Below are 16,407 nucleotides of genomic sequence, written 5' to 3' on the forward strand. Positions count from 1 at the left end.
AAAAGGTCATTTTCATGAAGCAGCTAAAATTTATTTAGAGCAGCTTGTTCTTTTCAAAATCAATCATGTCAACTCAAACATAACATTAATCAATGTTTTCATTATAAAGTTACTAAAGTTACTACGAATTTCAGTTCAGATGAAAAACAAGAGAAAAATACCCAATATCAGAATGAGAAGATAAGGTCTTGGCATTGCAGTCCTTGTGTTGTTTCAAAGTACCAATGAATTTAAGAAGTTACTTCCTGGCTAATAAGAAGAGCTGATGGTGCTTTCTCCACCTCTACAAAAAAAAAAAAAAAAAGATAGTTCACCCAAAACTTCTGTCACCATTTACACACCCTTGAACTATTTCTGTTTGAATAAACATCTGCTACCCTCCCATACTGAATATTCAGCACTTGTGTTCAGTTAAACTTCAACATTCAGCCTGTTGACGTGAACTTTAACATGCTAGTCAGTGTGCACTGGGCTTGTTAAATATGATCAAAGGTGGCTGCGAAAAGTCTACATTGTTTATCCTTTTGATCTTTAATTAAAAAAAAATAATAAAAAATTACAAAATATTATTGAAGTAAAACAATTGAAAGCCAGGCATTCTCGTCCAACATCACTGCCTGACCTCCCAAATGCGCTTCTAGAAGAATTGCTCAAAAATTCCCATAAACACACTCCTTGTAATGGTATGTGACCCAGGAGGAAGTAGGCAGGAGGTGTAGGTCTTCAAAGAACTCAAAAGGTTTAATGATAACTCAAAACATAGGCTATACTAGTGATGGGACATTTGAACCGAGGCGTCGGAGCTTGTGTCGAGCATAAATGGGCGTGCCAGATGAAGCGTCGATTCGAGGCTTGTGTTGGGAATGTAGAAATCACATGACCGATGACAAACGAGGCCTCGGTTTGTGTGTAATACGTCATCGGTTCGGTTTGAGCGTCGCTTCCGAATAAAGGGGTTTCGAAACACGCGCCACCTTGTGGGAGTTTCAGGAGTAGTAGAACCAGTAGAGTGTCGGAAAGTCAGAGTTGTGTCATTGTCGTTATTGTATTATTAGAGCTGTATTATTTTATTATACTGGGTTATATTAGTGTTAGTATATTGTTGTTATTATTACTTATATTAGTTATATTATTATTATTATTATTATTATATTACATAGATAAGATTAGTTGGATTGCTTTGGATTTTTGGACTTGGACTGGACTGCTTGTTGATTTGGATTGCCCTTTTGGATTTGTTTGCTTTTTGTGTGACCTCTTAATGGAGCCAACAAGAAAGAGGATATGCTCCCCTGTCTGGGAGCATTTTGAAATGGTTGCTCACAATAAGATATGTGTAATTGTTATATTTTACTGTCTCAATATAATTATAATCCTCACTATATGGCTGTATAATCTTTCATACCTATTATTTCATGTTTCAAGGTGAAATGCTTGCTGTGCCTGAAGGAGCTGACATACAGCAAAACACCTCCTCCATGCTCAGGCATTATCGAGCACTGCATGAACATGCAGAAACTAGTAACAATCCATACAGTACTCAAAGTAATACATAATATTTATTTTTCTTTATTTAAATAAGGTGTTAGGCTCCTACAATACACCAGATTTGTATTTTATTATAGATTCCAAAAAAGAAATGGTGAATGAGGCCCTGGTGAACATGGTCGTCAAGGACTCCCAACCCTTTTCCATTGTGGAAGATGCTGGATCTCTCAAGATCTGAGGATCCACTAGTATACTGGGCTCAACAGAAGCATCTGTATCCTCACTTATACCAGCTGGCACTGACATTCTTATGTTTCCCTGCATCCTCTGTCCTTGCGAAAGGATCTTTTCCAAGGCTGGAGAGGTTTTGTCCAAGAGGAATCGACTAAACCCCAACACACTTCAAAAAATACTGTTCCTCAATAAAAATAAAATAAAACCCACCCCAAACTGCTCTGTTGCAGTTTGCTCCATATCCCCAGTCCCATAAGCACAATCACTGCACTCCACACAGCATCATTTTGTTGTACATACTGCCACTATCCAAACAGTTTATGAATAATTAATTAACTGTGTGTGTGACAGTTGTCTTTGCACAAGTAAAGTCAGACAGAGAAAGATACATATTTTATTTTATTTTTTATTTTATACCCACGTCTGTTCAGGGCATAGACTCAGGATTAATTTTGTCTGCTATTTCTTTGCACAGTAGCTTGGTGTCACTAGTGAGCAATACTGAATAAAGCTTCGAGTAATGAACCTTTTGGTGAAGCAATGGGTTGCGAAGCCCCAGTGAGTGGGGTGATTAACAGTCCTGTGTGATGAGGTGCAGACAGGGAACGGGTGTGTGTGATATGCTGATGGTGGAGTGAATGCAGGTGAGAGTCAGGGAGGATCATGGGAAATGGAGTCCAGGACAGACGGAGACTGTGACTCTCCTAAACCTTGTAAAAATCATACTAACATTATAATTGCACCCCAGGAAACATTATAAAATTACAGTTCATGACCCCTTTAAAATAACTCTTTCAGGTCTATGAAAACCAAGTTATAGTGGCAAACAGTTTAGAAATGTGTCTGGAAGATCAGAGTAAATGGGAATCTGAGTAAAGATCACCAGACTGATATCATCAAGTCAAATGTAAACAGAACCATGTCCTCATGAACTTGTTGATTTCCAAATAAACCATTCCAGTAAGTGCAGTAGACAAATACTGTATATGCAGTGAAGGTCAAATAAGATCTTTTTTTTTTTTTTAACCCAATAAAGCCTACAAATCAAAAACTGATCAAAACCGTTGTATACAATCTATACATGCCTTCCTTTTACTGACATTTATGAAGTAAACTTAAAAATAACTTTGATATTGTTAGTAATATTTCAAGAGAACACTTACTGGACTGGTGCAACTAAGGTTTACTCGATCATCCATGTGTGTGTGTGTGTGTGTGTGTGTGTGTATATATATATATATGAGTCTTAAATATGATCAGGCTTTTGAGGAAGGTTTATTTGTTCATCTCTCAATCATTGTTTAAAACTACAGAGATTTGATCATAAAACTAAGCATTTGAATATCATCCTACTAAGACATTATTGGCAGATTTGACGACTGATATTTATGTCAGTATCTTCTATACATGACTATTGACATTTTGCAAAACCCACAACTACAATGCTGGAATCAGTTCAGGTGATGGTCATGCGTGAAGTCTGACAAGTCAAATCCTGTGTTTAATAGATGGACTGGAATAGATTAGAGTTTTCAACCCTGCAACACTGATGGAACATAAAACATTAAATACTCATTAACTTCATGGTCCTTTCCATAAATATTGCACAAAAAAGAGGCTGAAACGTTTAAAAAAAAACCTTTACAACAAATATTCAGTGAAAGGAGGTGTTTGCCTTTAGATGAGGTGCTTCTTATTTTCTATTTTGTATGAGGTATGTAATTTTTAAATATTTAATAAAAAAAAAAAAAGAAGTGATTTATGTGAATTTGTTATTTTCTAACAATAAACATTAAATATCAAGATTAAACAGAAAACAATAATAAATTAAGTTAAAACTGCAAGCAGTGTTGAAAGGGCCCTCGCCCACTTCTGAGATGCAAAGTTTCATGAGATTTCAAGCACGTTTAGGCTCTCAAGAAAGTGATTCATTTCTGAGAAGAAGAAGAATTGACTGAGCAATTTCAACAGGGTCCTCACACCATCGGTGCTCGGGCCCTAAATACAGCTCCAAGCAGCCATTAAGGGGCCAAGCACAAAGGAGTCACGGTAAGTCATGCCATCATGACTGGGAGCATCAGACCAACTGCAACAATGAGCAACTGAAGACATATTAAGATGATTTTGGGCAAAATGGCTGATAAATCATAAATACAGTCACTGGTAATATGATTTTATGGATTATCACTTTCAACCAGTAGCAGTTTCCCCTCTCTCTTAATCTCTGAACATATTTATGCAATTATAATTTGCTGTGTAAACCCATTCATGCCATGTCTGAGCTGCATAAAACAGTATGTGCAAATCCACACAATAATAAACACACACACACACACACACACACACACACACACACACACACACACACACACACACACAGTGTCTTTGTATTCTGATCGAATTTATTGGTTAAATTTAACAAATCTGACAGAAGAGGACACAGATATAACAATACACTTTAAAATACTGTTTTACTGGCTTCATTGCTCTGTGTTATTTCAGGGTTTTGATCTCTCAACTGAGAAAACACATCGTGTATTTTATTGTATTATAATGACTATTTAATATTACTGCTAAACTTTGGCTAAGCTAGTATTATGCCCCACGTCTAGGGTAAATCAAAAACTCCAAACAGAGTTGTGGTAGTGGAATCCCAGTTTCAAATCACTCCGGTCAATAATCAAACAAATGCACAAAACTAATTAAGTAAAATGATTCAATTTATTAAGGATAAATATAACAAGTGAAAGAGAGCATCTCTTCTGGGTGTCAAAAGGCCAAAATAACAAACAAAACAAATCTAGAAAGAAAAGGAGGGAGGGATTAAATAACCTAAGTGAACAAAAAAAAATAAAATACATTTACCTTCCCTAACTCCCTAACGAAAAACAAAGTACAAACCAAGTTATTGAAATAAACAGGCAGTACACCCCTACGCTCCACGTTCTTGAGAGATAACTTTAGGAACAGTTGAACATGATAAACAGGTTGTACAAAAGGCACACTTTGACTAGAAGGTAGCAGGTTTGATCATCGGCCGGAGGAGGGATCCAGGAGCTCCCAACCCAAACGCGGCCGAACCAAAAATGAGCTCCATGTTGAACGCCGGCAGCATCCTTATAAAGACCACGCCTCTTCTGAACCACCAATAGAGAGAATGGAAATCATCATTGGACAACCTATTAGAGCACGGACAGAACAAAAGGAAAAAAGAAAACAGACACATACCGAATACAAGAACGCAGGTCGTAACACTAGGCATAGAATATTAAAGCATGGCTAAGCATATTAACTGTTCTAGGAACCACAAAGCATATTTTGTGCTCCGTAATGATGTTAGTTGATGTCAGTTGTTGTGTAGGAAGGACCCAAACATAAACTCAAGCCCAGCCCTAAGTCCTGTCCTGCACACACCACTCTCCAGTCTCTATGTCATGGCATCCACCTAATGAGAGGAAATGAAAATGAAAACACATGCTAATGCCACAAATGATAAAAAGCTGAACAAATCATCTATTACTTTGTCCTGATAGTTATTCCTCTCAAATAAAACCCATTACTGCCTTCTCCAATACAGGATGCAGAATCAAAATGTTTGTTTCATTTGTTTAAATGACCTTGATTATTTGAAAGATTCAAAGTTAATATTAAATAGTTTGGTTGTCAAGACACTACAGTAATTGCTGATGCATCTATACTAAAGAAATCGTATAAAAATTGTAAAGTAATAATTGCATTATTATAAAGAGTGTTCTCTCATGCAGTGTTAACTACAGTACCTAAAACCTTCTCTGCCACTTTTTGTACCAATAGCCTATAAACGCAGAGTCAGCAAACCACTGTTTCATCACCTAAATGATATGACAAACTTAATATAAAGCCCCGTTTCCACCGCAGGAACTTGCCCCAGGAACTAGGGACTTTGGGAAGGTACTCTGTGTGTTTCTGCTGCAGGGACGAGGGTCTAAATGAAGCTTCGGGTAAAAATTCCCTCCTCAGAAAGCCCCTGCTCATTAGGTAGTACTTTTTCCAAAGTTCAGGAACTTTCAGGGTTGAACTTGGGTGCTGAACATGCTGACTGCCAAACACCATTTTTAAAAGTCTTTTGCAGTGTGTGGAATCGTTTGCTATTTGAATCAACAATGGAGTTTAAAATATACGACCGATGCATGGACCGACTTATATGCAGAGGCTGAAATCCAGCGGGAACTGGAAAGTCGAGCACAGTCCTATGTCACCGGACTAATCTTCACGGTACTTTAGACCGCGATGGAAATGCAAGCTGCGTTGAAATCGCATACTGAGTAGGTACTACATTGAAATATCAATATACTTAGAGCCGTTGTAAAAGTACGTTCTATATAGTAAGAATGCGTGTAGTATGAATGAAATCAGGACATACTACATCTGCCATGTTCTTACTGTCACACGACCTACCAGTGGCAGTTACATCCCTTCAACTCCATTCATAAATCATCTCCCATGGCCTCATGGGATAGTGAAATGTCCATCATATGCACACTTCAGAATGGGTACTTTTCACCTACTGTTTTTCGAATACTGTATTTTGCATAATATATTGTAGAGAAGTATTCGATTTCGGAAGCAGTGGTTGACAGCAACATGTCTGGGGGTAATTACGGTGGAAAGTGACTTTAGTTGCTCACTAATCTCTCGTATGAAGTCTAGTTAAACACTTAGCAATGAAGCGCTAGATAGCATTGCTAATGAACACTAGAAACATTATCATAAGAGCCATTGTGTAAATGAATAGCAACAAAACAAATATCGCACACAAATTATTCCTGCACTGTTGTAGAGATCAAATTATTACATTTGAGCCATCTGATACCTGTTTGCAGGTGCACATGCATAAACGTGTGATTGTCCAAAAACACTAGATTTGCCAGACAAGTAGTTGCGATGACACTTTGTAAAGAAACACTATGCATTCTTTTACAGAGCACACACCTATCCACCTTATTTTTACAGTTTACTGCACTTTGATATTCTTCTCGTTTTTCCCTATAGCAGCTGATAAATCTGAATTCTCACACATTCACAGAAAACATGTTGAAAAATAAAGTGGATAGACTATTTTTTTTAAGTGGATAGACTAATAACACATAATACGCATGCACATGACGTCACCATTTTCACAGATTCCCGTTTTTGCAGTTTACACAGAAATGACAACAGTATCGTTTTCAAAAACTTGCACTTTGAAACCCATTTTCAAAAGTTTGCATTTTCAGGCCACCAAAATGCTGTTGTTGTGTAAATGAATGGCCAAAATGCATAAAAAGTTTTCTGTTTTTAGTTGAAAACGGTGTTGTGTAAACACAGCATGTCTGAGAGTGCATCTGTGCATGTCTGCAGCCAGACCCTGTTGGGCTGTACACAAGCTACCTTTGGGTTGTACTGCTTAGGAACAGCGTTATAAATAATATTTAACCACTGATTCAATTTCATCCGTTTTTGGATGGCTAATAAAGGGGTTTTGCTTTCGCATCTAACACAACGTCTCTGCGACATGACTATAACACTACAATTAACTGAAGCCTCGTCTTCTTTTTTTTTTTGCGTATGTGTTTGGGCGCACTTTATGCTATCATTTCACATTGTGACAGACGTTAGCGGAAGTAATATATGGACTTTCAGGCAGGTCTGGATCAGTGTTCTCTGTTAGAGAACTCTTTTAGTTGTGGGAGACTGTGAGCTTTGTAAGTTTGCAGATCGTAAATACATGCACAAACAGATACATTACACGCTAAAAGAAAAGGAAAAGATTAAAAAGCATATGACCCCTTTAAATTCAAATAGCTTTAAATAGAAAAGGCTTCAAGAACTTCATCTTGACCATTTTGCAAATCAGCAGCACAAACACAAAAAAGACATCAGTACCTGTGACAGTGATGACCAGCGGTTCAGAGGCAGATGAACGGAAGGTGCGTGAGGACAGAATGACTTCATAAACATAGCTGTAGTTTCCCTCGTGTGAACAATGAGCCTCAGGAAAGGAGAAGGAGGCAGAGTGACGGACAGCTGTCTGACTCCTAGTGATATGTGATTCCCTAAACAGGTGGAAGGAGCCTCCAGGATACTGAGATTCAGTGGAACAGATGATAGTGAAATTATGGCCCGAGGGGATCACTGGCCCCTAAGGCTCCACGTCAAACCTTCCATCAGGAGCAATGCAATGAATGCTGGGCTGCTGCAAGTGCACTAGAAAACAACAATATCTATATGGTTACTAGTGTTTGGTACCAAGTTGGTACTGAAATTTTAAAAATGTGATGAAACCAGTAATGTTAAAGGGTTAATTCACCCAAAAATGAAATTTCTGTCATTAATTACTCTCCCTCATGTCATCCCACACCTGAGAATACTTTATGTGCACCAAAAAACAAAATAACGATTTGAATAAAGTCGTTATTTTTTTTTTTTTTTTACAAAAAGTATTCTCGTTGCTTCATAACATTAAGGTTGAACCACTGTAGTCACATGAACTGTGAGTAATTAATGACAGAATGTTTATTTTTGAGTAAACTGACCCTTTAAGCAGATTCTTAAACACCACTGATTGGCCATTGTGTTCACATGCTCATCAGATATGTCTGTGATTGGCTACAATGATCAGTTCCTAGACATCTTTAATGCTCTTCACCAAGCGCTTATACAGATACTCACAGGAGCGTCTGAAAGTGAGCGTCTATCAGCAGATCCCTGATATATCCACTGACAGACACCTGCTTTCAAACACTTCCATGTGTATCTATGTAAGCGCTACAAATAAAAATGAGTAATGAAATAAAACAAAAATGGCTTTTTACCCTTTAAGCAGACAACACCTGCATCTTCTTGATGACCACAGTCATGGTTTCCCAAAGGACTGTGTGAGCACTGTGTGAGGGATGATTCACTTCCTGAACATTCCACATCATCCAACCAGATCAGATCACTTCCCTGGCCAAAATAAGCCTGAGAGTTTGCACTAACAGCTTGTCCACATCCCAACTGTCTGCACACCACCTCAGCATCTTCAATGTCCCAGTCATCATCACACACTGTCCCCCACTGGTCATCATAAAGGATCTCAACTCTCCCAGAGCAGTTAGTATTACCATTCACCAGTCTGATAGTATATTCACCTAAAAAAAAAAAAAAAAAAAAAAAAAGCTATGTTATGAATCAACTCACATCTAACAATATGCTAAACTTGCAAACTAGCTAAAACCATCAGTCATTGTTAGGAGCCAAGCACCAAACCCCTCTGCCTTTTTTAAAATATAATTATTATTTGGGACTAAACACCATAGATGTCACAATGCACAGGCAGTTTAGATAACACAATGAAGACAGATTAACTTCAAATAGGCTCTTTACTAGATAACTGAAAGGTACAACAAAGGCAGGAACAGGTACACAACATGCAACAGACAAGACCGAACAATGCAACATAAACAGAACTGAACTTAAGTACAAGCGATAACGAGGGAGATAATGAGTGCACTGCTGAACATAATGAGTAACCTAGACAACAAACGACTAACTCAGGCACAGGGTGGTGAGAAACACCACCCTCTTGAAACTAACAGAAACGTGACAGAACGCCCCCCTCCCAGAAGGCACATCCTCATGCCATAGAAAGAATGAGGCGTGGAGGATGAGATGGCGAAACAGGCAGAAAGTTCAGGAGGTGCCTCTGGAGGTGGACGGCTGACCAGAAGGAGGTGGAACAGAAGAATCCAGGGTGGCGATGATGGATGGTGGACCATGGCGGTGGCACTAGAGGGAGGAGCCATGGTGTTGAAGGCTTCAGCGCCACCTTGGGGACGAGTGAGGATGACGGAGATGAAGAAGGTGGAGCCCATGGCGAAGATGGAGGGCTGATGGAGAGAAGTAACGCAGAAGACCCAGGCGGCCGCAACAGAGCCACAGAGATGACCCCCTGAGATGGATGCAGGGATCTGGAGGGCTGAAGTGAAGCTGGAGTAACCGAGGGTGTAGGCGGAGCCTAAGAGAGTGCGGACTGCGGGGGTAACCGGAGCCATAGGGGTGGAGGGCCTGAGAGCAATGTTCAGCATGCAGGTCTGTGGCGAAGGTGACACAATGTCTGACTCAGGGTGCGATCAGAGAATCCAATAGGGAATCAGGCAGATGAAGGGTTTAGATTATTTTCCAGAAACTCACTCTCAATGACAGATGGATGGGCGGTGCTCCTGGACCAAGCCCAAGTTACCACACATACTCCCTCGGCGCAGGATGGGACAGCCGACTAATACCCCTCATCAGATGCGTTGCCCTCAGGCTCTGGTGTGATGTAAAGCTCGATCACTCCTCCTAGTTCGGGCTCCAACATTGCGGCTGAGTCATTCACTCCATCTGCGTTCTAGCTGTCTCATCTCACCATCTGATCACAGGGTTTTGGCTGCCCTATTTTTTGCTAAACACCAGATGGCGCTGTATCCGACACTATCGAAGTCAGGCAGAGGGTGAGAAATCGAGTCCAAACTAATGCCAAGTTCAGACTGCACAAACTTTAAAATAGAGCTTGGCAAACTACGTCACTGCGCATTGCATTCTGGGTAGTCGCCGCCATGTTTTAGGTCACGCTCTGGAGCGTACAATGACAATAAATACAAATCACCAAATGAGAAAACGACTGTATTTGCATTAATTTTTTTGAGAGCTGCTTGCACTTGCTTAGAATAAATGGACTAATATTTGAATCTCTCGTGTGGCCAGGACATGACAAGCATAGAAATCACACTGCTGCCTCCTATCGGACCACAAACAGGACCAAAGTGATTTCTCTATTGCAGTTTTTAATAACTAAATGGCACCAATATATCTGCCACATAAAATAATAAACACAACATAGATTGATCTCAGCCAGCATATCATCATATAGCCCTGATTTCTTCATGTTAAAGTATTAAGGGATAACATAAGAGCATGACCCTCTGTAATGCAGCTCTGAAATGAATTATATTGTGGAGTCGCTACACCAAGTAAGTTTTACTGGACCTAAATATAATTAACGAGTTCGTTTGCCCATATAATCTTTAGGGTATTAGGTTAGCTAATTTGGCTTGCTGTCCACTGAGGAGGGGCTCGATGAAGCATCTTCAACTCGAGCTCTGATACACCCCCCAGTGAATAAATATAGGATGTGATTACATAGGGCAAGGTACCTGAAATGAAGGTGGAGTTTGGGGAGGTGGAGGGATGCTGAAACAGCTGAGACTGAAGAGAGGTAAGCAGCTGCTTATATACTCTGGCTGTTGATTGTAAAATTAGATGGGCTCGCTCCTCCCTAAATTACGTTTAGGAACTTCACTTAACGAGTTCGCTTGCCCATATAATCTTTAGGGTATTAGGTTAGCTAATTTGGCTTGCTGTCCACTGAGGAGGGGCTCGATGAAGCATCTTCAACTCGAGCTCTGATACACCCCCCAAAAAGTGCAGAATAAATTTGGGACAGCAAGTTGGATTTAGCATGGTTGAAAACGCTTAAGGATTTAAAGTATATGGGATACCCAGATGCTTAATGCTTGTTACCCCCCCAAAAGGAGCGAAAGATTAAAGCGATATGAAGAATAGAGTTGAGGTGTCGAGTGGCACTAGTGTTTCCTATGCCGGAACACAAGGAGGTTGTGATTAATTGGCCTGGAGTCGTGAATGAATACTGCTGCGGCAGTGATATTTAATGAGGCTCCTGTGGGAGCTGGGCTGGAACGTGTCACCCTACTATGTCCACCATGTGGAGCTATGAGCAGGCTTCTGCTGCGGCAATATTGTTATTTAAGGAACTCTGTCGGGAGCTTGCGTTTATTGCTGCTGTGTGAGTTTGACTAGGATGCATCTCGCCGCTGCACTGCTGCGGCAATGACTTCTAAAATTACTCCTGCGGGAGTGTTTTTTGGGACTGGAGGTTTGAGTACGTGGTTGGAGAATGTCCCGCCACAACGTCTGCAACATGGGGGCCCATGAATTCAGAAGTACATGGGGCCCCCAGCTGCCAACAGAGGGGAAGGAGGTCCTCGTCCCTAAAGGGAAAACGGGCCACTGATATCCAGAGCGAACCTGCCTGCCGCAGAAAAAGGGAGCCTACGGTATATAGATAAAACGCAGAGCTACCGTCCTTCCAAGGTGGTTTGGATCACATAAGGACATGAGGGCCCGCTGCGATCCTTATGGGACATACGATCCTTGGTACCTCCAGTCCGCTTGTTCAGATAGGAGGGCCCACACTGCGATCCGAACGGGAGAGCCTCCATGGTTAAGAACATGAAGAATCACACTGCGATTCAGAAAGGGAGAGCCCCCGCGGCGCCTGAACGGAAGCTCACACTGCGATTCGACCGGGAGAGCTCCCGCTGCGTTTCGAAGGAGAGAGCCCCCGATAAAATAAACGGGAAGCTCACTCTGCAAGTCGAACGGGAGAGCCTGCACAGTATCTGGAGGGGGAAGCCCACACAGCAATTCGAATGGGAAAGCCCACTCCAGGAGTGGTAGCTAACACACATCCGAAAAGGGAGAGCTCTCACTGCATCCAGATGAATATGAGCCCTGCGGGGCTTGGTAAGCGGAGAGATGCAAAAAATAGTAGGGACAAGCGGTCCAGTCTCAGAAAGATGCTAGTGTTTGTGATGTAGAACTGATCGAACATGTGTTGTTTTAAAGGCGGGGCATCGACCGATCATTTTAATTTGGTGTTCAGATAGGCCCCTCTGGGCTGCTGTGATGGCTGCACCCATGCAGAAAGATAAGAAAAATGGATGGTTAAAAGGTTGTCTGGTGTTTGGCTGAGGGGGATTGGTTTTGTAAACCTTTGATGAGGAGGGATATCTGGGGACTTGAAGAGTCGGGGCACTGTTGGCCATGGATGAACTTGGGGAGCAATGTATGCCACTGAGGTAGATTTTGATTGTTCCTGAATTAAATTGGTATGATGGAGGTAAGAGATGAAGGATATTGAAAGGAGGGAAAACTCCTGGAAAGCTCTGTGGAAGTTTTTTTGAAGGAACTCCAAGCTGTCCAGTAGGTTTGGAGTGTTCTGAGAGAAACGGCTTGCAGTATGGTATTTGTGGATGTGGTATGAAGATGTCTTGAGGGAATGGACCAGACGAATGAGAGTTCTGAATCAGGAGGAATTTAAGTTGATTGGAGTCTGCTTCCAGAGCCAATGTTCTAAATTTGAAAAAGAAGATAAAACATCTGTGATTTTATTTTGGTGACCTGGGATATGTTCATCTATGATGATGAACTGGTAACAGGCGGAAATTCTAAGGGGCAATTAACATTTCGGAACCCCATAGATTGGCTGTTACTACTATGGGATACAGGTTTATGAGAATGATTGCTTGGTCTATGTTGTGGCGGTGGAGAATTCATCTAATTTGGTTACTCCAATTGGGCTTATGCAGCATAAGGTGGAGAATCAAAAGGGGCCGATCATGAATCTGGAATCTAGTTCTTTTTGATGAGGCCTTCCACTATATCGGGTCCAGCTGTTGCAGATTATAAGTTATTGCAGATCAAGCTGGAGTCAGGTACACTTTCCAGACTGTGGCTGAAATGTTCTGTCAGGCCTGAAAAAAAGAACTGGTTGGAAATTGTCTGGATGGTGTCCATTTCACTAACTAACTGGGAAATAATGATTGAAGAAGAGAGAGGCTGCTCACTTAGCTGCAAAGCTTGAGGTAGATATAAAAATGACTGCTCCAAAGGAAGAAGATCAAATGTCTGCACCTGATGGAAATAGGGAACGGTTATGGGTTGAGAATGATGGTTGTTCCATGGTGACTGCGTTGGGAGGAGCTGGAAGAAGGACTGCTGTTGCGAGAGAATGGGCTGGCAAGCGGCTCAGACCTGAAGAAGTGTTTGGTGTTGGAAAAAGATGGATGCTGGGAGGAGGGCTCCATTACTGACTGGTGTCCAAGATGGCTGAAGTGAGAGAAAGGGGTTGGTGGGCAAAAAGAGAGTTGAGATCATTTGCGGAGGCAACCTAACGCTAGGATCTGTGCCAAGAAGAATGTTAGAAGAAATTGGGGAACAGAAGGGAGGAGAGGAATGAGGTAAGTTGTAAACGGATAGAGGGTGATGGACGACTAGCGGAGGCAGCCTCATGCTAGGATCCGCTTTCTGGGTGAGCGAGAAGTAACCATCTGCGAGGGCATCCTGGCGCATGGGTTTATCATGAAGAAGATTGAAAAAGAACTGAAAAAGCAGAAGGAATTAGTGATGTTACATATGAAACTGAAGCTTCAAATCTCATATCGAATACACAGCTCAATTATAATGAATGCATATGTTTTCAGAGGAGCGGTCTCAACTATCTTTCCAGTCACATGAATGCAGTGCGTTTCAGAATGATGAACCCAGACCACTACTCTACAGGTTTACGGAATTTAAAGTCCATTTACTATATATATATATATATATATATATATATATATATCTATATATATATATATATATATATATATATATATATATATATATTACATTACATTACATGATTGTACATTCTGCCATAAAGACAGTATAAAACCCTATCATAATTAGAGCATGATTTACTTGCATCAAACTCTGTTAGTATTATTATTGTTATATTTAATTTATTGCAACACATTAGTATGGAAATTATATTATCAGAAAACTACATGTTTAACATTGCCGGGCTTTTATTTGCTTAATGGAATGACTAAGCTGTACATCTATATTCTTTGGCTGCACTGGCTGGTTTATGGCTGCTGTAAATTTATTTATTTATTAAAGCTTCAAGATTCAAGAGGCTTCATTTCATAATCCATAGAAGGAAGTAAAGTGCGGGAGACAGGAGTAAGTTTGGATAGTTCTTGCCTGAGGAGTGGAGCTGCATATGGGAAGAGCTGGAAAAGCGGGACTGTTTTTGCGGCCGCTGTTGTTGATCGGGCGGAAAACGGCGGACGAGGAAGTGCGTGCAGCGGCAACGGACTGTGGATTAGCGTGCTGTAAATGTTTATGTTCAGGACATCAGTTCGGAAGAGAAACTTCTGAGTCTTGCTTTTATGATGCTGAAGTGTTTGTTGGCATGCTGGAATTGTTGTTAGAACTAAAGAAGATCGTAGAGTTTAACTTTTGATGATCTGCGGGAGAAATTAATTCCAGAGCTGGAGAGAACTTGACGTAGGCTGTTGGCGGACCATTTGAAATGGGTAGAATCAGTGTATTAGCGGCGGTAGAATGAAGAGATGAAGTCTGTGAAGAAGACTGATGAGGCGCAGTTAAACGAGCGATCCTGAGCGTGGAGGAGAGAGCGGTTATCCGGAGCGTGGTCTGTATGAGCGCTCAGAAAGAGCATCCGTGTTTGGATCTGTGAGATCCGATCTTACGCGAGATGTGACTGTTGGTGTCTCGGGGAAAGTTCGTCGTCTGAAGGGGGATGGTGGAATTTCCGTGGTGTCTGACATTGTTCAGTACGGCACTACCGGATGCTGAAACAGCTGAGACTGAAGAGAGGTAAGCAGCTGCTTATATACTCTGGCTGTTGATCGGAAGATTAGATGGGCTCGCTCCTCCCTAAATTACGTTTAGGAACTTCACTAAATACATAATTTCTTACAGAGACAAGCTGAACAATGAATCAGAGGTGTTGCTTTATGAATACGGAGAGTGATCACAACGAGCTCAATCACAAATGACAGTTCTAAACGTGTTTTCGTACATTATTAATGGCGTAAGCACTTACATATTCAAGTGGATCAGAAGTTATTAATCTGTAATAAATACAAATGACAAAGCCACATTTTGTTCAAGTTTATTTTCATTGAGTTTCACTTTCACCATTGTGTTGTTTCTAAGCTGGAAGACAGAAAATGAGGGACATTCTAACGCATATATGAAAAAACATGACGTGGCTTAATTCACTAAAACAGTGTTATTAACAAACTAAACTTAGTATGCTTTATTAGTTTGGTGTTTACTATGTACAGAAAAGCAGATAAGCCCAGAATATGAACGCAACACATTTAACACATACGCATTTTCCTCCCATAAAGAAAACGCTTAATAGACAGTGACTTAACGTGTAATAAGACGCATTTTGTTCATATTCTGGGCTCATCTGCTTTGCTGTACATAGTTTCTATGGGAGGAAAGCGTTTAACGTGAAATTAAACGTGTTGCGTTTAAATTCTGGGCTATTAGTTTGATGTTTACTTACATTACGCCACATTAAGCATTTTAGAATGTCCCGAAAATGGGACAAAATGGAGCTTCATTTCACACCCGTTTTCCACGCTGGTCAGTATATGCAGATAGTTCATAACACAGCCAGCGTTCACCATTCTAATATGTTTTTAACTGTATAATATAAATTTTAACATCTTCCTCCACTATTTCCCAGTCTCTACTGTACTGACGGTGACCTAAAGTCCCAGAATGCAATGCGTCGCTGACGTCACATTCCCAGACTCTATAGGAAGAATCGCCGACAACTCTGTCTGGCACGCAAACTACGTTTCACAACCAAACACACGCGAGACATGACAAGGAAACAACGCGCGCAAGACCAGAGTTCTCACGTGAGACTGGCCCTGCGTCTCAATCAGCTCCCTAGCTCCCTAGGTCGTGAATCAGTATATCATGAAAGTGAATGTGGCTGATACCCTGATCAGTGCCCTGACTACTGAACTA

General features: G+C 40.9%; 1 protein-coding gene across 1 annotated transcript in view; it reads right to left on the bottom strand.

Annotated features, from left to right (window-relative positions):
* The window catches only part of LOC137005208 (deleted in malignant brain tumors 1 protein-like), a 49,353-nt gene that overhangs the window by 6,683 nt on the left and 26,263 nt on the right, over positions 1 to 16,407 (bottom strand). The window contains exon 8 of the mRNA XM_067366023.1: positions 8,556 to 8,873. Within this exon, the coding sequence (XP_067222124.1) occupies positions 8,556 to 8,873 (318 nt within the window). The remainder of the gene's footprint in view (positions 1 to 8,555; positions 8,874 to 16,407) is intronic.

The sequence above is a fragment of the Chanodichthys erythropterus genome, chromosome 17, assembly GCF_024489055.1.
Source record: "Chanodichthys erythropterus isolate Z2021 chromosome 17, ASM2448905v1, whole genome shotgun sequence".
Classification (NCBI taxonomy): Eukaryota; Metazoa; Chordata; class Actinopteri; order Cypriniformes; family Xenocyprididae; genus Chanodichthys; species Chanodichthys erythropterus.